Raw genomic sequence first — 27,082 nt, 5'->3', positions numbered from 1 at the left:
CATCTTGTCAGCTTTGCTTATTGTTGTCTTTATTTAACTCTTAAATGACCATATGAATGAATATGTTTGACACAGACTGTAAAGAACAATTGCATTCCTTTCACATAGCCCCTCACTGTTCTTGCCAAACTCTTTCCTTTTAGTATTAACAATGGGAAATAGCCAGAAAGTGATAAATGCTAACAAAAATACCTTCCTCCATTGAAGATAGCAACAAGGAAATGCATATTAGCCGGGCAGTAAACCAAGAGATAACCTACATTTTTAACAGTCACAGGAGCCCCAGAGGAATTCAGGAACTGGGTCATGGATCGAGAGGAAAAAGGACATGCAGCAGCTGTTATTTTGTAATTTTATCTAGCTGGGGCAAACAAAGGTAGAGGATGATAAATGACTCCTGAATTTCAAGGAACGAACTCAGTCCAGAACTTCTGAAGGAACAAAACAGATAGTGAAAGCCTAGCCCTTCTAGAGGAAGTGACAAGAGAAGGCAAAATTATATTTTAACTCCTAGATCTTCCAAAATTACATATTCAAGAGTCCTTTTTCTGTGGTTTAGCAGTGATAGCTGAACAACTTGGATATTAACAACATATAAAACATGCAAAAATATTTCCCCTAAACAAAGCTATGTATTAACAAGCAAGTTAGCTCCCAAGTGTTCAGCTGCTATGGTGGAATATGCTTTTGACAGATTCACATACTATTACTTTGAATATTTTTACACTTGTACCTCCAAATACATTAAACATTTTTGCTTTAAAATTATTTGAATGTCAATGCCTCAAGATAATTTCTTTTTCAGCTGCAATTAAATAAATTTAAATTTAAATAAGTATTTAGACTTGTTTTTTAAAAAAATCATTACATTTTCAGCGTGGAATCCCTCACTATCTTCTGTTCCTATCTTCTCTCAGCTGTTTTCCAGTAAGTTTGATATGTAGCTGGGGGGGGGAGGATGAGGAGTAAGGAATCCTTTGATGTACTACATAAAGTACACTGAAAATTGCTTTACTGTATCATTAAAAAAAAGTTTCTATGTTCTAGGACATGGTCTCCACTAAGCTAGTTTCTCCCTGTCCAAAGCTCAAACACTTCACTTCTTATTGGAAGACTCTGAATGAGCAATTTTCTCACAGTGAATAAGCTCAATTAATGAAAACAAATTAAAACCAACTCCCTACTGTAGTTTTTCACTCCCAGTACAGAGAGGGTATGACTGCTGAAGCAATGGACTTTACCCTGAGGGGAAGTTAGGGAAAGAGGCACTCCTGTACACAGTGATGCTCCAGATGACTGCTGAACAGTTAGTCTTAAGCCTAAAGGGATTCTTCTTAATTGAGGAATAATGTAGAGTCCATACTTCAGAGGCCAGGAGAGTACAGAAAAACTAGGAGCCTAAAATAGAGATACACTAGAACCTTTTAGGAGAGAGGAGAAGGCACAGTTATTTAAAAGCCTCCTTACTCCTCTTGAACAGGTACACAACAGTGAGTTATTTTTCGCTAAAATCACAAAGGAGAAAGCAGGGCAAAAATTGTTGCTGAATACTTTTGATCTTTAACACTAAACATAAATTTTTTTTCTTCTTCCTTTAGAAACTCCTATTTCCAACTGTTTCTGACTAAGTTTGTTAAACACTAATAATTCAACCTAACTGGTGAGTTTATAAAAACTTTAGAAGACAGTAAAATGAACACTCACATTTCGAAATTACAGGCAAATGTGAATAATGCATGACAGAACTAAGATCAAATCAAGAATGAAAAAAATAGTCAATTAAAGATAGATAAACTGGACTACAGTTTAGTTAAAATACTTGTCTTCCAAAAAGAATCACACTGGTTTTCCAGTACTCCCTGGCCAAGCCACCAACCTATGGCACTGTTGTCTTACCTGAAACTGCGCCATTAATGCCAATGGATTATTTTGACTGTTGTCAAATGTCAAAACATCAAAGATTCCAACACAATTAACTCGTAACCTTTAGGAACAAGGTGAGAAAAGGATTAAATCTTGTTCATTACTCAATTTTTGCTCTCGCATTCATTGAATGTTTTGGTATGACAAAAACACATCAGCATTCAGTGAATTGCTATGAAGCAGGAAACACTAATTTTACCATTTGAAAAATGCAATTGATAGACTTCAGTTTACAAAGAAATGGACAAATTTCTAAATTGTCAGTAGTGGATCTGAACACCAGTTAAAAGTAACATAGTTTTCTAGTTAGACTTTGTTATTTCTGTAACAGGGTGCAGGTTCAGCAGCTCCCATGAATACAGAACACAGTAATAGAGTGAGAATGAATGCTTCCATTACCTCGTTTTGCCTGTTACTAGAATTTTTGTTGGATCCATGACTCGGCACGCGAGTCCTGCTGTATGAATGGTCCGTAACGCAGAGCTGAGCTGCACAATATATGCCCATATCAATGACTCTGGAAGTAATCCAGCATGCTGCCGCGGTAGAGGTCCGTCATGCTGACCTAGAGGCAAAATACTGTAAGCATCAATAGAAGGCTACTATGCAAAAAGCAAATTAGATCATTTTGAATTATACAATTAACTCACATACTCATTTGATTTAACTCTTAACAACCCTTGAAAGACATGTCTATTGCATTTAAAGAGTTGGTTTGGGGTTGGATTTTTTGTTTTGGCTGGTTTAGGTTAGGGTTTTTTGAAAGCCATCACATTCTAAAATGCTGATAATTTTTTTACTCATTATTTTCACTCATATTCAGGGGAAACCATGATGATTTTTTAAGTTTAGGATGAACAATCACTAAAAAAAAGAGCCAGTTAGAAAGTGCTGAAAGTGAGTGGTACATCAAAACATACAGGTACTTCAGAAGTAAAAAGGAAAGTATTCCAAAACAAGTATGTACTAGAATAGTTGCAACAGATCCCATTTTACCTCCTTTACTGTAGGAAGGCTGTAAGAAAGCAGTGTATCACTCTCCTTTTAAAAGTAAAACTGACTGTTCGCAAACATATCCTAATTGTACACTACAGTTTGAGTAATACTGAGACAGATGAAAAAATAGGTAACAAATGTTATTTTTAGTAATGTATGTGTAATACAAAGAAGTTGAACTGTGTGTGGCACAAAGTTGAAGTAGGAGAAAAAAATATATCCAGAGTAAGACCATGCATCTCAGTTTTATAAAACATGTAAAGCATGTAACATGTTTCATGAGGCTGCCTCAGTATTGATATTGCTAATTTTCAAACCAGTAATATCATCAGTACTTAAGACAGTCACATAAGCAACCTATTCATTTGTAAACTTACACTCCTCCAAACATTTGCTTCTTTGTTTGTTTTTCAGTTGGTTTTTTTTGTTGGGGGCTGGTGGGTTTTTTTTCTTTCCTCTTCCTACAGGAGCACATCAACACCTGTGCACTTGCTCAAAGCAAGTTTGTGCGTGTGTTTGTGAGAGTGCTTGGACATGTACATACAAACATACACAAATGTATGTGAGGGAAAAAATTAAATGCATTACCAAAAGATTTTAACTTAGAAATGTTACTGATTTGTGGGTGATGGGCTGGGAATGTTCCCAGCTTTCATTTCTGATCTTCTGTTTGTTTGTTTTTAAACTTTAGTTCATTTTCCAGGTTTAAGGTTCTTTGGTTTGAATTATAAAGATGAAGTCACCGACTCCTTTAAATAGCTGAGAATGTCTCCTGAAGGTTGAATATAATGAGATACTCTTTGTTTTTCTGCCCTCCTGATGAATCATCATGCAAATCACTTCCCACAAACTGGCATACCAGATTTGCTCACATAGCAAATCTTTTTCCCCTCATGATTCCCTTCTCCAGTATGACAAGAATTATGATGATACAAGATGACTGAAGAGATCTAACCTCCTTTAGTAGTAAAAGCTCTTTCTCTAGTTACTACTTGCTGTAGAATACATTTTATATTAGGTAAACAGTGATGTGTGTGATGTTTAATAGGGATATGTTGGATACTATATGACAGAAGTGTATCTGTATGAAATAAATATGTCTAGGACAGAAATGTTTCTACAATATCTAAAGGAGAGAGGAGTCAAAAGTTGGAGGTTATTCTTCTGCATACAACTTAAAAACAGAAGCACTTGCCCTTTGATTTCCAGCTAAAGGCAATGTAACCAAGGGAATATTCAACATATGCTGAAAAGCTGAAAGATCAGAGTTCAAAACAGCTTCTCCCTATCAGAAAATCTCAATGAAGTAACAATGTTATTTTACTACTGGAAAGACTTGCTTGAGGCTACAGCCAAACCTAAGCTGCTGCTTTCAGACTAGTTTGTTGCAGCTCATGTTCCCATGCACTAAAAGTATAAGCTAAAACACTGGAAGAATCAGTTTTGAGATACTCTTTTACATATTTATCTGATCAAAATAAGAAAGAATAAAACCAGTTAAGTTTGCTGCAATGCTGACTACAAAGTGCGTCCTGTGAGGCCTGCACTTGAGCAAGGATACAAGGAGATGAGTCTCACAAGCTCACTCTTCAGCCAAAATAGATGAAAGCTTTCCAAACAGTGAACACAGTGAAAAATATCACAAAAATATATATTTAAAAAAATATATATTTAAATTATCAAAATTACTTTACTCCAAAAAGTGGTACTTTGGAGGTTTCATGGTTGATTTCAAAAAGGCATCCTACCACAGGCCAAATCCATAGCCACAACACACAGCATTTCAGAGTGTTTTCTTCCCACCTACTGCAGGGTACTCATCTCTCCCTCTACTTTCATCTGAGATGCAGAACATAGATACTAATGGAAAATATTAAAAACGTAAGAACTGCCATTTCAAACACACTGGTTTTCCATTATTTTTCCTTTCCGTGATAAATAAAAATATGGAAATGACTTTTATCTTAAGTTCTGTAGTATGAGACTCTCAGTGGAACAAGTGCATCCTTTGTACTGCTGTGCAAATGTGTACTATTTTTTTATTTGTTAAAAAGGCATTCCAATGAAATCCAGTTCCCTCAAGGACAAAGCCAGAGTGGAGTGGGAAGGAAGAGCTGGGAGCACCAGCAGTAGCATCTATTGTACATCATCAGGAACGTGTCAGAGCATGCTATCAGCCAGCAATTACCATCAGACAGTCAAAAAGAAAGTCAGAAGCACAATGAGAGATTCAACTGTGCGCTAAATTGAACCTCTCAGGACCATAAATCAGTCTTTTACATTGAGAACTGTGAACCGTTCAGGTTTTGCTTGGTGGTCCTGAGTTAAAGTACTGAAAGTAAGATAAATGTAGTACCCTCTGTTTCTCTCCCCTTCTCCAGGGAAATCTAGACTTCAATTTTACATTTCCCAATTTTCAAAACACAGAAAGGTTCTGAACTACTAGTACAGCACTACATTTTGTAAGAGTTCTGAAGATACTGAAAACTTGAATTTATTTTTTCAAGTTGCAGCTTTTGGTAAAGGTATTTTAAGATCATGATTAGTCTCATTTTGTCCTCAACATCACACTGACTTTCAGTATTCAAATATTCTTTCTTCTCTTCACAGCCTAAGTACAAAACCCATTATCAGTGGCAGACTTATTTTATGAAAAACATTCAGCAACTAAGCATGCAAAAACTGTAAAGTCAGCAGTGAAGTCCATTTTTGTGCATTATGCACTACTTTTACTGTGTCCAAAGAAAACCAACCTCTGGGAAACTTGCCTATCTTCATTAGAAAGTATTTGTTTGCTGAAAAGCAGAATCTGTGGTGCTGGATACCATTAACAGTATGTAAACAAACATTTAATTACTCCGTGTTTTTAGTAAATAGACCAAAGGACATATTCAAAAGCATGCTTATCTCTGTCACCCACAAAAAACACATCAGGACAAGGAAAATGCCTGGCAGCAGTGGATAGTTATTGTTAATTTGCCACAATTTTCTAGATGTTGATTTTAAAATATGTGATCTACCATTTAATTATTGAACTGTTAAGAACATCAGTACTTTTGGGTTAAACTTGATAATTTAAAAAGGACGCTATTTCTGCAGACATGAAAGCACTAATATATATTATAATCCGAAATTGAGAAATGTCAGAATGGTGGAAGAAAACCAACAAGCTCCAGAACACATTCCATATTTAGATGCTTTTGACAGAAATAAGCATATTGAGGAAACTTGAGGTATAAGACTTAAAACAAAAAGGAACTTTTCAAGAAATGTACTCTGAGTAACAACACACTGAAGAGTCAGACTCCTGAGTTTAAAACTTATGTAAATTTAGTAGAATATAACAGAACACCATCAGATGATCACACTGTTCCACCTGAAGAAAAAGGATATTTAATTCATAAAGAACACAAGCAATATATTTTATAGCATTCAGAAGTGACAAGGTCATTTGTTTACAGTATAAAAAGAAACATAAGCTCTTAAGTTTTTTCCCCCCATACCAAATCCCTTCTAAAGCAGTTCTGTAACAGGGTCTGTAAATTACATGGCAAAAAGAAAAAACCCAAGACTGACCACACTGACACCAGTGACATGCAGGACAGCTATGTAAACCATAATCCTCATAACTGTCAAAATCTCATGTTGCCAACTGGAGTGTTCAACATAAATAAGGTTGCATACCTGAAATCAAATTCTCTGAGTTCACTGATCAGGTTCACAGTGTTGTGCCTCCTAAAACCTTTAAAAGCAACTGTACTAATCTGGGCCTCATGATGCAGAGTACCCAACTTCCATCCATTCCCCTGCTTCTCTTGGAAGTCTCCTCTAGGCAGGCAGACGGCCAAGAAACTCTGTGAGGGGATGGAGAAAGGATCCGTGAAGGCAGGCAATTCTGAGAAATCAAGTTATAGGTATGCAATCTTATTTTTCTCTCAAATTGCTCCTTCTACTGAGGAGCAGACTAGAAAGCAGCAGTTACCAAAAAAGAAAGGCCAAAACAAAGATTTGCAGAAAGACTTGGCTAAATTTGGGAATTTCAGGTGACTTTTTTCTAATTTATCTAATAAAAGGCTGGAAGAGCAGGTACTGAGAAATGCCACAGGCAGGCTACAGTTATCTTCCTTATATATCCCTATGTAATGTATTCCTATGTCACAACAGTTTATTTTAATTAAATAATACTTTGGTTTGTTTGAACAAAAATTGATGTCTTAATTCCAATTTCAAACACCATCCCTGGCTACAGAAGGAAGTTGTAGTAGGTCAGATAAATGGTCCAGATAACCCATTAACCTGTTTCAAAGACACACACACTAAAAACAGAATAGTAGTTTGCAATAGATACTTAAGTATATAAATGTAAACAAATAGAATATTCTACTAGCCTCCAACGATTTGCAGCTCAGAGAACTTCTCAACTAGAGATGGTGTCTATGCATTTAACAATCCTCAAGTATTTCTCCTCCATGAGTAAGCCCACTTGATCCTTGAACACAGGTAAATGTCCACAATGATCTGAGACAAAGTTCCATGGCTTAACTACCTTTATACAGGTTTTCAATTTGCTACCTGGCTAGTTTCATGAATCAGCCCCTAGTTTTAGGCTGCAAGAAATAGCAAACTATTGTTATTCATTTTTTTAATCTCTGATGATTTTTCAGATATTTTAGATACATATCATAGTCCAAGTCATTTTTATTCCTATCATATTTCTGTCCATCTTTAAAAGCATGGTAAGTACCATTCCACTTTGCTATTCTTCATATGGAAACTGTTCCATGCCTTTGATCATCCCTGCCACCTCTTACCAAATTCTTTGCTGTTCTACTACACCCTTCAAAATGTGGAAAGACTACCACAACTACAGGTATGAGACTATGATGCCTCCACATCTTGAATACAATGTCTTCCATCTCATTGTTTTTTCTTAATAATCTGCAATAATCATAGAGCCATAGTATCATTTCAGTTGGAAAAGACTTTTCAGTCCAAACACTAACACTGCCAAACCCACTACTAAACCAAGTTCATATAATGGTAGGGGTTGGACCTTTATAGACCATCTAGTTCAACTCCCCTGCAGAAGCAGGTTCACCTAGATCAGGTCGCACAGGAACATGTCCAGGCGGGTCTTGAAGACCTCCAAGGAAGGAGACTCCACAACCCCTCTGGGCAGCCTGTGCCAGGGCTCCATCACCTGAACAGTGAAATAGTTTTTCTTATATTTAAGTGGAACTTTTTGTGTTCCAGCTTCATCCCATTACCCCTTGTCCAGTTGCTAGCTACTATAGAAAAAAGGGATATCCCAACCTCCTGACATCCGCTCTTTAGATATTTATAAACGTTAATAAGATCTCCCCTCAATCTCCTCTTCTCCAGACTAAACAGCCCCAGTTCCCGCAGCCTTTCCTCATATAAAAGATGTTCCAGTCCCCTCATTATCTTGGTGGCCCTGCGCTGGACTCTCTCTAGCACTTCCCCGTCCCTCTTGAGCTGAGAAGCCCAACAGGAGTTCCTGTTTACTTCTATTTAGCAAGAGGATAATATTTTAAATAATCTGCTTAACTATAGCCCAGATGTACTACTGAGTGAGAACATCCACAGAAGCCATCATTTTATGGTTAAAGCTAGCCTTATGTTTTCCCCCCCGGTCACATCAGTTTACATTAGACCACCTGCTACATTCTTGCCAAGAGTTTCAGTCTTCTAAGGTGCTTCTGCAAGCCACTATGATTGGCCTTTGTTTTTAACAATCCAAATAATTTGGTACTACCAAACTTTGTCAAACCATTATTTATCTTCAGTGCAAATAAATGAATATGTTAAGAAACACAACTCCCAGCACATACTCTTGTGAGATGCCATCAGTGATTTCCCCTCACTGTGAAAATTAACTGTTCACTCTTACTCTGTTTCTTATCTTTTATCTAGTTATTAACCAGTTGAGGACTTTCATCTCAGTCACTTTCTTTACAGGCTCTGACAGACTTAGGTGAAAACCCAAGATCTTATCTACTGGATCTTCCTTGAAAAAAGTCTGATACACGAATAAGACACGATCACCCTTTATAGGAGAAAAACCTCTTCTCCACTATGACAAAGGAATGTGGCCCAAATAATTTTATTACATCTTATATTAATCTAGAAGAGATTAATCTTCTATAATACTCTAGAGTAAGGAATAAAGAACAAGGACTGATTTACATGGAAATTGGAAACCATAGGTGTGAGACACTCAGAAGTCTAGTCCTGCATGTAACAGTCATTAACCTGGCAGTAACAGGCTTTCCAAGTTTGTCCTACCAAATTAGTTTCACACCAGGCTCACTGAATTTTGAACTGCAGTCTTTGACCTGCCACAGAATATAACAATTCAAGTTAGGGTTTCCTCTGTCTGAGATGTTACAAAAATCAATGGTGGAACTCAAGTTCCAACCTCACTTACGCTCATTACCACAGTGCAAAGCCAGCAGGAATTATTCACTATATAAGGGATCTACAAGTCTTTGAATGTATTTACAGAATACCAACCCATGATACTCTGATCTACCAGATAGCCAAGTAAAATCCCAAGAAAATCCCAACTCTTTGAAACAAATGGAATTCACAGCTAAAGGTTGTAATGGCAAAAGGCACACAAAAGAAGAAACCTTAGCTTCTGCTTGTGTCTGTACACTGGCAGACTAAAGACATTTAGTGAACACCTACTATAATGAAAAAAAAAATCAATGCCAGCTCATAGTTCCTACTGTTGGATCTAATTTCAGGGTTGGTCCTGCATTAAGTAGAAGGCTGGGTCAGAATAAGCTCCAAGAGTACATTTCCATATTAAGACTTTCTGTGATTCCATTCAACTGTGACCATCTCTTTCAGCATGGCCCTGGGCTCTACTAACAGCTTTGTCCTGTTGTGTTCCAGGCAATACCTGGATGCCATTTGTGGGACTGCGTGGATCACAACCTAGTCCTAACAGCCAGTATGATTGGCAGCATACTTTTTTGGAGGAGAAGAGGCTTTAGCCATATGGATATGAGCTCTGCTGAGTGACTTCCTGAGCCACAGACCACACTGCAATAGATTTTAACCATGAAAGCAGCTGTAGCCTTAGTGACTCCTTTGAAGAAATAGTGTAAACCTGAAAAAAGCCAGACCTATGATGTGAAGTTTGTGTCCAAAAGGATTATATTATAAAGATTTTTCAACCCATTTCTTGTCTTAAGTAGTACTTCATATTTCAAAGCATTGAACAAAATGCTGTCTCCTAATGCTTTATGAGGAGGGAACAAAAATTTTGCAAATGGAAGGCACCCGAACAGCAAACATCAAATTGACATAGCATATGTCTTCTGTGACACAGAAACATCTCCAGTAAGTGTCAGGTGTTACTCAGTGACAGACCTGCAAATAAGCCCCCAAAGTCCTTGGCTCCAAATCCCAAAATTACTTCCCTATCAAGGAACTGTAATTCCTTCACAATGTCAATTTTGCAAATTATTGATGAGTCAAATGTGATCAAAAAAACATATTGTTCATTAAGACTTTTGCCTTAACTTTTACCATCAGTTATACTTTTCCATTGTTTCAAAAAAACATTATATTCATGAATTTTACAAATAGGAAGTGAAGAAAAGTTCTCTGATCCAAATCAGCTTATATGACATGACAAAACCAATTAGTTAAAAAATTAAATTGAACAACTAATTCCAACCAGTTATTTACTGCATAAGTATTGGAAATAATGTAAAGAAGTAAGTACAATAAGAGAATGTATTTTCCTTACCCCATTTTCGTTTGGTGAAATAGGCATCAGCACTAGGGTCATTGAAGTGTCTGCTCATCATTGTCTCTCCTCCAGCATGAAAATCATATGCAAACACAAGAGCTTAAAAATAGAAACATGTGACAATTACCAACTCAGGCATATTTAGAAAAAAAGTCTCAATGCATCAGTTAGGAAAAACCAAAAAACTTACAGTGTTCTCCAAATGCTTTAGTGGTAAACACTTCACGCAAAGTTACTATATTTGAGTGCTGAATTTTTTTCCACATGTCAACCAATACCATGCATTTTGTGTTAACGAGACGGAAACCTAGAGAAGAACAAAAAAACGTGACTTAAAACATATTGCTTTGGGGGAGATTTTTTTTACTTTCTTTCTGCTGAAGCTACCAAAAAGACAGTAAGATGCTAAAATACAATTAGCATGCTTTGGAATGCTAGTCTGATTGAGAGAACTCCAGTTCTCTTACCATGTATCCTCCGAAGGCAATACGGCAGGTCATCTTTACTATTTACAGCTTTATAGCATGATGTAATGTACCCAAAGTTGCTTGTTTTCTGTATCCGGTTGGGTGGTGGCAGTGGTTCCAAAGGAAAGAGACTGTGGTAGCTGTCCACTTCCGCAGGAACTGCTAAAATCAGTTTATACACAGAAACGTACAAGTCAGTTGACTTTGAGAAAGTAGGAGAGAAGATTAAAAGGACTGTCATTAATACATAAATTCTTTGCACTATCTTTTAAATGCATGTAAAGTCAAAATTGACTATCTTTCCTTTAATAGCACTATACAGGTTTCTGGAAGAGATTCTAGAGCTAATATAAATTGTCTTCAGAAAAAATAGTTACACTGTCCCTAAAGTCAACAGAATAGATGCACGGTTCCATCTGCCATTTTCTAATTTGCCTTAAAAATTCACCCTTCTGAATGATCTCTCTTAGGTGTTCTTTTCCTGCACAGACTCGTAAATAAGCATCATTTTCCATACAGATGTCACCCTGTTTTCATCACAAAAAAGGCACATTCTAAATCCTACATGGTTTAACACACTAGTTTATAAAACAGAGCAGTGCTGAGGGTTTAAATATCAGATTAAAGAGAAAACAAATCTGATTAAAAAAAGAGCTGAGAAAACTGGAGTTTTTTAGCCTCGAAGGAGGCTGAGGGAGACAAGATCATTCTTTACGAAAGGAGGTTGTAGTGAGGTGGGGATCAGGCTCTTCTCTCAAGCAATGAATGATAGGATAAGAGGAAATGGCCTCAAGTTTTGCCAGGGGAGAGTAGACTACATATCAGGAAGAACTTTTTCACTGAGAGGGTGGTTTAGATACTAGCACAGACTGCCCAGGGAGATGGTGGAATCTGGAAGTCCCTGGAAGTATTTAAAAGGCATGTAGATGAGGTGCTGAGGGATTTGTAGTGGGCTTGGCAGTGTGAGGTTAGTGGTTGGACTCAATTATCTTAAAGGTCTTTTCTAACCTAAATGATTCTATGATAAACACACATTTGAGAAACAAGGATATTGCAACCAAAAGTGATTTGTTTAAATCAAGTTGGACACAGTCAATTGTAAATTTTCTAAAAGGCAAATTACAATTAATAATATACATTTCTCATGACAGACAACTAGTAGAGAGACTTGTCTGATACAACAGCCAATTCACTTTAAAGTAAACTAATTTCCTAGTTTTTATACAGCTTTTGAAAATATGTGCATTCTTTAAATTAACATCTATTATGTGCATACAATGCAGTAATACAATATTGTTTGTCATAAGGCTTTATTGCCTTAATGATTTTTCTTTTCTCAGCAATTTTAAGTATTTCCAACCATTAAGGATTTCTAAAACAGAAGGAAATTACAGAAGAAGAGAACAGAGCAAGAAACGAATTTCATATTTCTGAAATACTTTGCATCTGGTTATCCACAGTCCACAGAGAGGATTAAGGCTTCATGAAAAATTATAAACAGGTGGTGTTTTTTGCAAGATGTTAGTATTGTTGAACATGCATGGTTGCAGAACTATATGATCACAGTTTAGTTTATAAGAAAAACTTACTTACCAGGAATATCAGCCTGATCAATCTGGGCCATAGTTATTAAATGTCTGTTGATCAGTTCCTGAAGAACAAATTAAGTCCAGTTTCAAATATAATTCAGCTCAACATTTTTTCTAAACTAACAGTGTACTGTCTTTGAAGTAGCAGCTATTTGTACTAAAAATAGGCGTTTGATAGAAATATTAGGGGGATAGGAAATACCACTAGCTTAAAAACTTTAATGACAAAACATACAAATTCTTGAAGAAAAGAGCTGCAGAAGACACATTAGCTAGAGCTAGAATTGACAGAAGCGTCTCCTACCATAAAGCTGAAATAAATGAGTCACAGTCAGCCCTCAGAGAAAGGCTCATTAACTAACACCTGCAAATATTTTTTTTTCAGTGAAAGACTAAGTTGTAATCCTACCCAGTTTTAAAGGAAGGCTACACAAGTGAACTCATGCGTACCAAAATAATACACAAAAAGAAAGAATATTTTACTGAATAGTAAATCATAGCATGTAGATTAGATTCCAATTATATAGGTTGTACCCCTTTCCCCAGCCTTTGCTGTACTCCATTCATTACAGGACTTGATTTCTAAATACTCCCCCAGGGAAAACTGACTGCACAGAGTTTGTGTGGTTACTTCTCTTCTACTACTAGCAGTTTTCCAGTTTTTGCCAAGATATGCAATTTTCCTTCAACTTCTCACCTTACCTGTCTGAGCTCATCTGCCATGAAGAAGGAAGGTGCATTTGCTTTTGGCTGCATGTATGCAACATGAGGTGCAGCTGGATGGTAAATGTGGTAGTTTGGAAATACCTGAAAGCAAAACATTTTAAAAAGCAGTTTAAAATCCTTAACTATAGGGAAAACAAGGTTTTGTCACCCTTTTAGTTTGAACTACTGAACTACAAAGACCTCATGTACAGTACCTGTTACAAATATACACTACAATCTCCTCATGCAATAATCAGTATTAATGATTTCAAGAGGGTATGTATATATATGTACACAGTTATTGTAACATTTTTGTAACTGCCTTTTCCCCTCCACTGTAGATATAAGTTATTTAACCTATCAGACTTTTTAAAGTCTGTTTTAATGTTTTCTCATTATGTAAGTATCCACTGAGATACACATATGATGTTTTCTTTCTGATGCTGTATAAAAACTCCAAGACTCTCCACGGAGGTAAGTGAAAAGTGATTTTTGGAGAAAAATTACAACAATTCAAAGGCCAAGTCTTCTTCATACAGAACAAGGGTTTCAGAGTGTTAAGAATAATCACTGTAGTATCAACCAATTCAGCATTTGGAAAGTCCATACACTTCTGAATCAAAAGCAAACATACCATTCCCGTGAGAGGTGCTGGAGTTGTATCAGTGTAGAAGTATGTTGTTCCACCCACTGTTTCCTTCTGTATCACCTGGCCAGTAGATGGAGGCTGAGAGACAGCATTAGCAACAGAAGCAGAGGCACTAGTAGGCACCATATAGTTTGCTGGGTTAGGAGTATGACTTCTTCTTCGAGGAGCAGGAGATGTATGAGGAGTTATTTTGGGGGAATGAAGAGGAGAAGATCCTGCTGACAGTGACATTCCTTAAAGAAACACAAGAAGATTCTTAATCAAGTATTTGTCATTAAAATAAAGCAGTCTGAAAAAAACCAAAAACATCCTTCACTAGCATTAATATTCTGAGCAGGTAAAACACCTAAGGATAGCTACATCAATGTGAAGAGTTAAGAGGTAAAACATTAAGAGCAAGAGCGAACAGATATTTTCCAAAAATTCTTCACTGAGAGAGAGAGAACTTATGATGTACACATACAGAACTGGAATGAAAGACAAAGCAGCAGCAGAAAGCAAGACACAAATCAAATTAATGCTCTGTCTAAAAGAATTTATTAAACTACAAAAAGATAAAATATTAATGACTGTATAAGTGAATGTTTACATAAGTGACATGATCAATCAATGCAGTTTGCTAAACTGTAACTCACTCCCCTAGTTATATGTGTACCTTTCCCTAGAGCCAACATCACAGCTACAAATAAATCTCCCATAATTACACACAAAGAAGCAACACACAGTATGTACTTTTAGCAATTTCAGAGCATAAAATTACCCATTTTCCTACAATAATTATATTTAAAAAGTCATCCTCCGAAAGTTCTATTTGATATACAAAGATAGGTGGCTTTCCAGAATATTAATTCTGTTAGGCATTCACACTGAGATTTTCGAATCTATTTAAAATTACTTTATTGACTGATGTTCACCCTCAACATTAGACAAGTAACTCAACTGAAACTAGAAGCTCTGCTTCTAAACAAAGTGCATCAGTGGGGAAAAACAATGGCAACATATCATATACATAAAAGCTACTTCAATTACTTCAGTCAAGAGTTATTGTATGCTGAGTTCTCATTACACATCATCAGTAACATGTAGGAGTATTTTTACACTTGTGTCTTGTCGTTACAGTAGTCACATCCCTCCTACACTTACTTTTGTCTTTAAATAAATCACAGAAGCAAATAACTTCAGTATTAATAGTATCTGTATATTAAGCAGTATATTAATATCAGTTTATTCATAATATCAATACTTGGAGAAAAAAATATTTTGAAACTATATATTATCCTAACGATACCAGCAAAATATTTGTAACCTTTCATTTGGCTCCATTCATTTGCTTTTTTGATATCTCAAAAGCTATACATATCAATTCACCACAATTACTATTTTTGTTCTTGTAAAATGAAGAGTTCCAACAAAACAAGTTTTTTTTATTGTAAGTCACAGAAAATCTTATGTCTTTCTCTTCAGTTGGTCTCTGTCATTTATTCCTTTCATAAATTATAAAAATATTTTTATAAAAAATAATATAAAAATCATAAAACATTAAATTTGGACTTTCCTGGGCCAGGATTTCCCTTTACAGTAATATATATATATATATATATATGAGCATGTACATACACCTTATCTATAAGTGACATAGAATAACTGATTGCTGCTTAGTGTGTTAACTCCATAAAAAGTAAATTATAATAGACACTTCTGAATGTTTAATGTTTAAACATAAATGGCAACATAAGTAGTCTCCTAAAAAAATCTGTTCACAAATACACTGTCTGACCATAAAACATTCCACACCGTGACAGCATTGGTTTATTCTAGAAAATAAAGTAACTTTCTATTAAGGTAAAAGTTGCCTTGAATCACTAACAAATATTTAATTTGTTAGCTACTGTACAGATGGTTATGTTTTTAACAAAATACTAAAACGTTAATGCACTCTTAATCTATTGTGAAAAGACAGAAATTTCAGCACAATCAATGTATTATAATTAAAATTTGAAGGATGGCAAATTAAAACAGCCATAAAACTGAAGCAGCGCTACAATTTTTGTCTATGATGTTCAAGGGATTCTTTTCATCTGGGGGAAGTTATTGATGTGCCCTTTTCACTCTACTCCAATAAAACACAGTATTAGCTGAAGTCCTTGCAAGTATGCAATCTCTACACAAACAGCTGGCTTCAAGAAACTTTTTTTCCAATAAAATATTCAACTGCGGCAACCAGGAGTAACCCCAGGAGCCTTCACATACACTAATAAAAAATTAACCAAAGAGTTCTCTACTTAAAAACTGTATGCACAAGACAGAGCATACCAGAAATCTTATCTCAGAAATGGAACTAGTGACTTGCAATCTTGCTGAAATTATATTGTGATCTTCTACAGAAAGTTTCTCAGAAAAAAAACCAAAAACACTAGCACTTCTTGCTGATATCATTTCAACTTCCACTGCAAGACTTCCTTTTTAAAGAAATTATTCTTGCCAATGAATACTTACAAATATGAATCCTTAATACTTTGCTTGGGTATTAATGCAAGACTGAAAGAAAAGACAGAGTTACACAAATCCTTTCAAACAGCTTTTCATCTTCAGGTCTGTGTTTGAAAGGACACTGATAGGTCAAAGAAAATCATCAGGTAGACAGAACGTAGAGTTTTCTCATTTGCCAATATACATAGTAAGTTCAAGATATAAAAGAAGCTTGACTGCAGATTGGTTTCATACTACTAGAACAATATGCTACAAGTTACAAGAAATCTGCTGTTAGTGCTGTGGTGGGTACCGACAGGCTGAGGCAGTAGAAGTTCAAGGTGATAAAATTGTTCTGACAGACCTGTAATAAATTCTGCAGTGTCTAACTAAATAAATGTTAGTTATTAGAAAGCCTGTATCATATAAAGAAAACAATCTTTTAATATGGTGAAATTGATGCATAGCTAAGTACTTATAGACACAAATAACTGGGTGCACAAACTCAAGCAGATCTCAGCAATTTCATTAGTATTTAAATCAGTTAAAATTTTACTAATATTTAACTCCAACAAAACAGAATCAGAAGAAACTTAAGGAAAATGGCTAGATTAAAAGGTGAACATATATTCCTATTGACTCACACTGAAGGGAAAAGATGGCATTGAACATATGATGGTAGCAACATGGTAAATATGGAACCACTTCTCAGAAGTAGACATGCATTTTTCAATAGCACTACTACTACAAACACTCAAGGGCCTAAGAAAAAAAAAATGGTTTGATAGTCTAATTAAAATCTTTATTTAAACATATCTATACATATATCTCATACCAGCAATTCTGAGGAAAAAAAGATTTTAAGCTTTTCCTGAGACAGTTTATTGCTCCTCTCTACTACAATGCCACAGGAGTACTGAGATAAATACCAAAAAAACCTGCTTCAAATTGTCCTTCCTGAGACCTATCTATTAGTAAAGATGGCTCTCCATTCCTTGCCTTGGTGAATCTTAACATTTTTCATACAGTAGTCAAATACTATCTTGAAAGGTAAAATTCAAAGGAAAAAGGGCTTCTTCCACTTCAGTTACTTACATGTGAAAACCAGGGTCATGATCTCATACCAATATGGAAATTGTTGTGGGATCTGAAGTTTTACAACTTTCCCAGTGACTGTACAGGGTGCCTCTCAGATATCAGGACTTTCTGCCGCTATTATCACTTTAAGTAGAGAAAGAGGTCATATTTATATACCCCCCTTTGTTGTTATATTTTCAGTTCTTGTACTGTGTTTTATTTTTGAAGTTTCATTGTGGCTGAGGAAAGGGAAGTGTTAGACTTTAAAATTCATTTGAGACAGTGCTCAAACATAATTTATGAGATTAACGCTTCTAGTAAGGCTTTGTAGCCCATAACATATTAGAATTAAAAGCTATTGTTGTATTTTTGAATCCAATAATTTACACAGATAAACAAGACCAAAGAAAGGGGGTCGTGTGATTCCCTCAAAACTCTCATTAAGGACTCAATGTCTACAGGTTTTCTTTGACTCAATGGAAGTTTAGAAATGAATGAACCAGGATTTCATTAATATCACCTGTATAGAAGTCAGCTGGCCTACAACATAAAGACTTTAAAAAATAGGAATCCAATAAACGTTCTATACGTACTTTATTACCATTGCTTGCAGATTTACTCATCTACAACCACATACCTATGCTCTAAGGCTCTTAATGCATTCAGAGCTCAAAAATTAAGCATTTGCCATTTTATTACTCTAGTTTTTTGTACTTTAGAAATACTATAGACTACTAAGTACATTGAGAAGTGACTAAATAAGGTAGGTAACAAAACCAAACTATTTTATTAATTTCTTTCAAGCAGCATCCTTACTTTCACTATATATTTCTTTTCATTAGAAGCACTAATCAGGCACATATGCTACATCACTAGCATTATAGCTGTGTATTTCTAGGTTCATTGAATCTGCTTAATTCCCTAAACAATCTCAGAGTCTTAAGTTATTTCTCCTCAATTTTATTTGGGATAAATCTAATTTTATAGTCTCTTTGCCTCTTTCCTCTCTTGTATTATTCTGGTATGACTGTGGAATTTTCTCAGCAGAATGGCTGCTCCATACTTTATAACGGGATGCCAGAACAAGTTCTTGGTACCTTAGGCAACTCAAACCACCTCAGCTGAGAGTGGTCCATTTCCAGCTGAGGTCATGAGCCAAGAACTGCACTCTCGTAGCCTGCCATGAATGGAGATGTGTCAACTAGACATGAACACATCACCTTCATGTTCCTGGTTCCTATATCTGCAGGGTTCAGATCAGCAATAGAAATGAGATCTCTTACACTCTGCATAAGTTCAGAGTTTCTCTTGGACAAAATACAGAAGCAACAGCAATTTGTTGCAATTTCCACTGATGACAAAGACCATCTCTTTAGCTATAACCTAGCTTAAGGAAACCCAAGTCAGACAGATTTTCTCTTCTGAGGGCTATACATATGTCCTCAAGTTTAATACAGCAATGATGACTTACCACTTCAATAACACTAATTTCTTTCCTTAGTTTTGTTGTGCTGTTACTCTGAAATCACAACACAGAACTGTATAATATAAGCTTGTTAGCAGAAGTATTATTTGAAGACTGCCAACAACTCACTACATTTTCCATACAAATGATAAACAAGACGTGTGTCCTAGGAAGGGAACGAGGGAGCAAAAATACAGTATTATCCAGGGAAGTTCAAGGAAAGATTTGGAGAAGGTGAAGGAGATCTGTTCAAAGCTCTTCAACAGGACAAACAGTAAATAATGTTTGATCTTGCTGGGTTTTTGTATTCCACTAAAGGCTACCAAGACAAAGGCTAGCTCTGTGTTGAGATTATGCTAGAAAGCACTTAGATACCGAAGTAAATATGTGCGGGAGTAATCTTCCATGCTACACCCTAATGGATATGTCAAGAGTGGATGTAACAAGTTACCTACTAAGGCACGTTAGGTTTCAGCTGTCAATTTTTCCCACAATTTCTGCAGTACTGTCGATAAGACAAGTGGAATAAATATTTTCCAGGGACAATCAATTTTGTGAACAACTGTCTATGAATGACTAGATGTCAGAACTTAGATATGTGAAAGAACTTATTTTTTTTTCCACCCTCTAAAGGGAAATCAAAGTATTGTTCTCATCATTTAACTACTTTGTTATGGATGAATTAAACTATGGAACTTTTAACAAACTATTTCTACTACATTTTGTATTTGTTATGAAATATTTATTTCCTTCAGTACATTGTAAATTACTGTAAGCAATCTTAATCTTGTGGAAGCACTTACATCTTATACATTTCCTGAAAGTTATTCTAATGCAGAATATACATCATTTAACTGCAAAACAACTTACCTTTAAAGGAAAAATTATAAAGTTTCAAGCAAAACCCCCATAGCTTGTTTTCACTTATTGAAAGTCAACACATCACAACAATAATTTTCAATAACAATTTCATAACATAATATTTTTATTGTTATCCAGTATGACCTAAATGGTGTTTTCCCCACACAGAAATCCTGCTTTCTTATTTAAGAGCCTAATCTTGTAGAAAGAGTACCTCCTAACTCACCTTGAGATAAAAGTAGTTCTTGTGGATGTATACTACTGACTTGCAAACCATTTAAATAAAATCAAATATCTGTGAGTATTATCTATACAGGACATTTAGGTTCAGTGAATTCTGCACTCAGCGTGGAGAAAGAAGAAATTCCAGAGAAATTAAGGACACCCAACCCAGATCCCTACTCTGAACTAAAGTCTCCTTTTATTTATACAGGAAGAGTAGGGAAACAAGCCAACTTTGCCTAAAGTTAGCGCTTGTGACTACTCCCCCATCCCTCTCATCCACAGACAACAGTAGTTGAACCTAGACAGTTTTCAGCATTGACATCTATATTTCTAGGAGCTCAAAATCGTTGTACGAACTTCTTTCATCAACAGTGTTACTTATCCTTTCAAGTATTACTTACAGATAGTAAAGAAATTGGACTGTGAAGGATCCCTCTGAGATCCCACTGGACACTTTCCAAAAGCAGATCATTTTACTGTATTCTATTTACTCCTTTATATACTTTTCAATCCAGGTGACAAGGCTGAGAGGCATATAAACACAACAGTTTTCCAATAAGACTGTACAGCACAATATAGTATGAAGCAGACACAGTACTGCAACATGTTCATTTGGTCAGCAGAAGCATCAATCACTTTCCTAGACCTTTGCAAAAGTTACAACATGCGAAACAAGTGCTGGCTTCTTTCACATGGACACTGAGATTTATCCCCTGGTATCAAAAAAGACTGAAATTCAGTTTAATAGATGGTAATTGCCAATATTGGTTTAAAAACCCAAACATTTACAGTATTTGCTCCTCTGCCCTTTGGCAGCTACCCAATACATCTTGTTCAACACCAGAAATTGGCAAAGGCTTTAAGTACGTACACAAATTTGCTAGAAGAATTGCATCTCAGATCTGCTGATGGTTATATCTTACAATTATTTTGTGTTATTTAAAAAGATATTAGAATGAAGTAAACTTTTTAGAAATCCAAGAACTTAAACTTGTTATAAAACAATCTTGTCCCTTGGAATTGTACGACTGCATGGAACTTATTTCAGTAACAGTTTTAAATGTGAGAAATAATCATAAATTGGTCTGAAAAGTGAGAATATACAAGGCAGATACAATATAATTAACACTACTTTGCAGGTAAATGATATTAGAATAAAATTAGCCTCCACTTTTTGTTTTTCATCAAGATTTTTAAGCCCTCATATATACTCATTAGCATTGAAAATAATTACTTCTAGATTACAAACTCTAGAAACAAACCAAAAGAGCAGATCAATGTGGTAATCTAAGCATGCATTCACACTGTAGACTGCAGTGTATTTCTAAACTAGGGGTAGTTTAAATCACCTCAGATACTGCTCTGGCAAGGACTGTGTAGACCACAATGGACAACTCAGCATCCCTTTTCCCCAAAAAGGGCAGAAGTTAGGCTGAGTTCATTTCAGTGCTACTGTGGCTGAAAGTATTTTACAGCCTGTAGTGTGATTCCTACACTATTGGAAGATAAATCCCATGTTCCTACACTTTTATATGTTTGAATACTGTCTTAAGAGCTAAAGTAGGGGGAGGCTATGTTTGGACCAAATAAACTTGATCATTGTCTACTACAGTGTTATGTTTTACATTAAGTTAAAAGAAACAATTGTAACACAAATCATTACTCTGAACTTACCTGGTGCTAGCCCAGCATTAGCAGGACTTCCCATGGAGGGATGAGAGAACAAGGCTTGAGAGAAGGCAGACATACTTGACTGGGATACATTACTCAGCCTGGAGGTTGATCCTCCTTTAGGAATAAACTCACTTGCAGAAGGATTTGGTGTCTGTTTAAAAACAAATGTAAATTAAAGATGTGTTTTAAATGTGAAGAGATGAATATGCCTATTTGGTAGAAAATACTTTCTAGGTAAGCCTATCAAGTGCAGCAGATACTTTTAAGTCACATAGAACCTGCTGACAAGAGCAGATTACAGAAGCCAGTCTGCACAAATAAATTTAAACCTGTTTCTAGCTTATGTCAGAAGTAGCTTTAGCAAGCTTTCCACGCCAACAGCTGATGTATGAGTTCATATAAATATTTTGCAAAAGGCTTTCCCTAAGCATTACATTATGAAGTTGGAGAACAGATTTGACACTGAGAAAGCCTTGCCACTGTTGCACAGACTGTTCCTATGTGACTTCAGACATTTCACCTTTCACCTTTAAAAATGAGGTTTAATTTAGTGTCGCAGAAGCAAATAGCATCAGAGTGAAAACATTCAATATTTATTAGTAAATAAAACATCTAGCACAACTGACTTTTCATTTGTACTGAAGCTTGTGCTTAGAGTTTCACAGTTTTTTTGGGGGGGAGTTTGCTTGTTTTAGGATAGGGAGCGGTTAGTAAAAGAAACTTCCAATTAGAGCTGAAAAGACAAAAAGGTTATTATATCTATCCAATTAAATTATTATTTAATAATATATTATTGACTGTCCAATCAGTGGATGAAAAGTAAATTTAAGCCAAGAAATAAAACCAATTATTACAAGAATACACTAAGATTAACTGGCAAAGTTAAGTTTATTATGGAATCTTCAGAGTACCTCTCAGAAGCGTCTAAATCAAAGAGAAAAAATGAGAAGTAACAATTCCCAATAGACAAAGGACACTTAATATACAACGGGATTTTTTTAAAGAAAATAGTATTTAATCACTTTCATTTGAGGCAGTTTTAAAATGACCAAATATATCAACTGGTAGTTAAACTATCAATATTGATTTTGGCTAATATAAAAAATGTGGCATCACAGAAGGTATTAGTGCAAAATTAAAGAAGTGTGATTACAAAATACTGATTTAGACAGTGAAGAAAAGTACTTTAAAAGTACATTTTTCTTTTGTTAATTTATTCTCATCTATTTTTATCTGTATTTGAATACTTCAGCCAAATATCTCAGTATTGAAGTATTTCAAAGCACTGGAAAAGAAAGAGGACAGTCAGGTTTAAAAGCAAACAGTAAGAATATTCCACCTTTAACAACACAGTAAATTTTAACTGCTAACCATCTTATGATGTTACATAGTATTCATTCTACATGTGCATGTGTCTGAATATTCAAAGAAGAGTTATAATCAAATATTTAAACACTTAATATTTACGTGGGTAGAAAGTCTGTAAGAATTTTAAAAGTCCTTAATCACATCTAGTCACGGAAAACTTGCTAAGGTACACATGAATGTAGCACAATAAATTGTAATTTGCATTATGCAGATTGAAAACGAATAATTGATACTTCAAAAGTCAAAAGGTAGTATTATAGACTTATCTGAATTTTAGGTATAGGAATAACTTAAGACAATGGTGTTCCTCTAGATAAAATCTGGCATGCAATCATTCAGTCAAATCTGCACTGAAACTGGAGAAAATGACAGAAGCAGTAAAGAGCAAAGTAGAACTTGTCCAAATAGTGAAACATCTGAAAAGTCAAAATCAGACAAAAGAACTGGGATAGCAAAGGATTGAATTTATAGCATCTTGTTAAAAGCATATATTAAAAAAAAAAATTACATGGCATCCACATTTTTCCACTGCTAAAACTATCCATGACACATCCACAGCTAAGTACTTTGCCAACTAGGTGACATGGCAAAAAAATTGAAGCATCCATGTGGAGATAAAGACACCATCTGGAAGATTACCTTCAGCCTTTCCTACAGTAACTGAGAGAGTTCCTAAAATCCATACTACTCTTAGCAGTTCCACCAACCAATTAATTCAATGTATTCAACACAGGGCTGTTCTTTATTTCTAAATGCATTTTGCATGTTTTCAGAACAGTTTCAGTCTCCAAAATTTACTTATATATTCATCAACATTTTTAAGTGAAGCTGTTTGAGAGTCCCACTCTAACTGTTAGGTGCTTTAATTTCTCAAAGTGAAAGATTCAGCCCCAGGAACCTGACAGTTCAGGTTTACACTGTAGAATTATAAACAGCAGTGAGTCAGGTCTGATGCAAATTCAGATTTCACTCTATTTTTTTTGGTGTCACACTTCAGAATCAGAATCAAAGCCTCTTAAGATTAAATTGTTTCTATATAACTTTTATCAAAGTATCTCATAAGTAAACTGTTTAGATTTGAACCTTTACTAAAAAAGCCTGTGATGATACAAATGTGAAGCTGTAATCCCAGACTTTCCATGTTTGTAAAAAAGGCAATTTAAATTTTGTTCCAATTTTAAAAGATCTTTCCACATTCAAGCTGTTTTTTAAATACAAGAAAGTACAAAGACTTTATTCTGGCAGGTGGCTGTGGAACTCAGGTAAAGTAGAGCAACAAAATTCAATAATTTGCCATCAAAACTATTAATACTTGGTCAGAAAATCTGAAGCTTAAGTCCTAAGTCACATTTAAAAACACCAACATCTCTGTGAAGTTACAGGTTTTTAAAACATTTCCAGAAGTATACATTTTCATCTGAGGTCAAACACTAATTTTTACACTTTGCTTCCAATAAAATCATTAAAAACATATCCCAAACATTTTCATATCATGTAGGCTAGAATAAGTGACTATACTAGGCTAAGTGAGGGAATGGAATACCACTGTTAGTTCTTTAATATTTTCATTATTTTCCAAACTTTGTAGACAATCTATTTTACACCAATGAGAATGCAAACATGACAAAATTAGGAAGACATATTCTTAATGGACAATGACTCAAAAACTTATGTTCTTGGTCTGGAAAAATATCCTACTTTCAATCTGGCAACTCATAATACAAAACGTAATTCCAGTGTTAGTTTTACATTTGGATCAATGATGAGCTTCAAAATAATCCGGCTAACTGAGGACTGCTTTAAAAATCCTACAGGGCATTTTTGACAGGTTTTTTGTTAGAATCTTAACAAAATGTGAACATAATTTCTAAATCCCTAATAAAAAACACAAAGCTCATTGGCAGTGTCCATACTATAAAAACTAAAGACTGTATTTTCAATTTCAAATGCAAACGTCCTCTTAAAAGGCACATACAATTTCAAAACATCAGTATGTTTTCAACAAACCACATTAAACAGAAACAAGTTCGGCTGTATCAGCTACGGGGTTTTTTCCCCAGTGATTCTTTACTCATATCTGCTAACATTACCACTATTCCTTTTTCCTGTCAACATGGCCAGTTTAAATCTCATCGCTCTTCTTCCTGTGTATTAATAAAAATTGACAAACAAAAGCAGGTACGCAACTTCCCTAGGTGTTATCTGAAATTAATACCTGCATTATGCATTCTACCAGATCGATTCCATGAAGAAATTTCACCCAAATACCTTATTTTCAGATTCTTACATCTGTGCTCTGTCTCAAAGAGAGAAAGGCCTCTTTTCAGACAGCTTTGCAAAGAAATTTTAAAAGAGAGACCACAAAGCTGAGTCAATTATTCAGTTCCACACACAAAACCAATTTCTATACTCTGGTACACTACAGAATGCAAAGTGTTATAAGACATACAACTGTAATCCAATTGAAGGCTGAATTTAGTCATAATGCAATTAGTGAAGACAGAACCATCAGAAGAATAAAAAAGAAAAAAAGGGGAGGACTATAAAAACTCCTTTGTGTCACCACTCAGCACAGAGTTTCTCTGTCTGGTGTCTTTTATGATTTTAAAGACATAAAGGGAAAACACAATTAAAATACAGTAGGGAGGGGAAGAAACAAATATTTTGTGGGTACCATCAAAAAACAATTCAAGGCTTCTTAAAGAAAGGTGCATATGAAGCAAGCCAAAGATCTCAGCTGAAGACCACTGCTGGAGGATCACACAGCAGCATGTAGCATTATCGTATGTTGCACAACAGATTTTTGTAATCCAGAAGTAAAACGAAAATTCCTATTTCATCAACTATCAATTTCAACATGTATTATTTGTCTTTACATTCCTCAGTGATAAACTTTGAAGGCCCCACTGCTGCATTAATTCATAAATTAATCCTTGAAGTGCCATTAAGTACAAAAGTACGCTCTAATATCCAGATAACAAGCTCTGAAGCCTTTGAAAGATGATGAACGGAGTACTGAAAAGGGGAGAACCTTTTCAGTACCTTCCAGTATGCATAGGAGTACTGGAAATCACCCTTCTATCATTTCCAGCTCAGCAGTTAAAAGCACACCACAGGATCATAAATCCCTTAAGATTCTGTGATTAGCAGCAGAGCCATCACCTGTTTTGGTGTCTGTAACTACTTCATTAGATTGGTTCTGGTCCCTCATTTGACCAAAGCAGCTACCTAAAGCAAAAAGTAGGCTGACTTAATTTTATTTCCAAAGAACATGCTAATGTACTTACCATGCTAAAAACTAGGTACAAGCCTTTTTGTTCTCTTTTTATGTTCTCTTATGATTTGTTCTGACATCCCTAATTGCATAATCTTGTAACTGTTACAGAAAATCATCACTAAACTATCCTCACACTATAAAGCAGGGCAGTCCTCTACCAGTTTATTTCGGGCATAGTTTTCAGAATATCTCCTAGGAATCCAAGCACATGAAGAAGTTTTGCTTGGGTTTTTTTAAGTGGTTATTTTGGGTTTTTTTCTTGTTCCTTTGTCGTTGTTTTCAGATGGGCAGATGTGTCATACAAACGAGTTTAACTTTAAAGAGCATTGTTGCAATCCCTCTGTTTCCAGGATTCCTTGTTAACTATAACATCAGGGAAGGACACATTCAGTAGCTCAGCAGACACTGGAGGTCACCAAGGGCTTCAAAGCAAGTCTCTTTCCCTCTCACTATTGAATTTGTGCAACATGCTACCCTATTGCAATTACTGTGACGAGTCATCACATCACCTATACAATAAGCTCTAACAAATTTCAATTAATCAATCTTAT

General features: G+C 35.4%; 2 protein-coding genes across 13 annotated transcripts in view; one reads left to right on the top strand and one right to left on the bottom strand.

Annotated features, from left to right (window-relative positions):
• Window positions 1-9,978, top strand: part of FLT1 (fms related receptor tyrosine kinase 1) — a 144,327-nt gene extending 134,349 nt beyond the window's left edge. The window contains exon 30 of the mRNA XM_061993172.1: window positions 9,841-9,978. Coding sequence (XP_061849156.1) covers window positions 9,841-9,886 — 46 coding nt within the window. The 3' untranslated portion in view covers window positions 9,887-9,978. The remainder of the gene's footprint in view (window positions 1-9,840) is intronic.
• PAN3 (poly(A) specific ribonuclease subunit PAN3) overlaps window positions 1-27,082 on the bottom strand; it is an 82,166-nt gene that overhangs the window by 14,418 nt on the left and 40,666 nt on the right. For 11 of the 12 annotated variants that reach the window (XR_009818470.1, XM_061993204.1, XM_061993234.1 and 8 more), the window contains 9 exons: window positions 21,887-22,037; window positions 14,101-14,348; window positions 13,464-13,568; window positions 12,766-12,823; window positions 11,173-11,334; window positions 10,896-11,012; window positions 10,703-10,804; window positions 2,323-2,488; window positions 1,897-1,984 (listed from right to left, as the gene is read on the bottom strand). Coding sequence is in view for 11 of the 12 variants with exons in the window: in XM_061993204.1 (XP_061849188.1) it covers window positions 1,897-1,984; window positions 2,323-2,488; window positions 10,703-10,804; window positions 10,896-11,012; window positions 11,173-11,334; window positions 12,766-12,823; window positions 13,464-13,568; window positions 14,101-14,348; window positions 21,887-22,037 (1,197 nt within the window). In the remaining variant the exon portion in view is untranslated. The remainder of the gene's footprint in view (window positions 1-1,896; window positions 1,985-2,322; window positions 2,489-10,702; window positions 10,805-10,895; window positions 11,013-11,172; window positions 11,335-12,765; window positions 12,824-13,463; window positions 13,569-14,100; window positions 14,349-21,886; window positions 22,038-27,082) is intronic. The other variant, XM_061993210.1, reaches the window with a different exon arrangement.

This window comes from Colius striatus, chromosome 1 (assembly GCF_028858725.1).
Source record: "Colius striatus isolate bColStr4 chromosome 1, bColStr4.1.hap1, whole genome shotgun sequence".
NCBI classification, from domain to species: Eukaryota; Metazoa; Chordata; class Aves; order Coliiformes; family Coliidae; genus Colius; species Colius striatus.
This window is presented reverse-complemented; position numbering and strand designations above follow the sequence as displayed.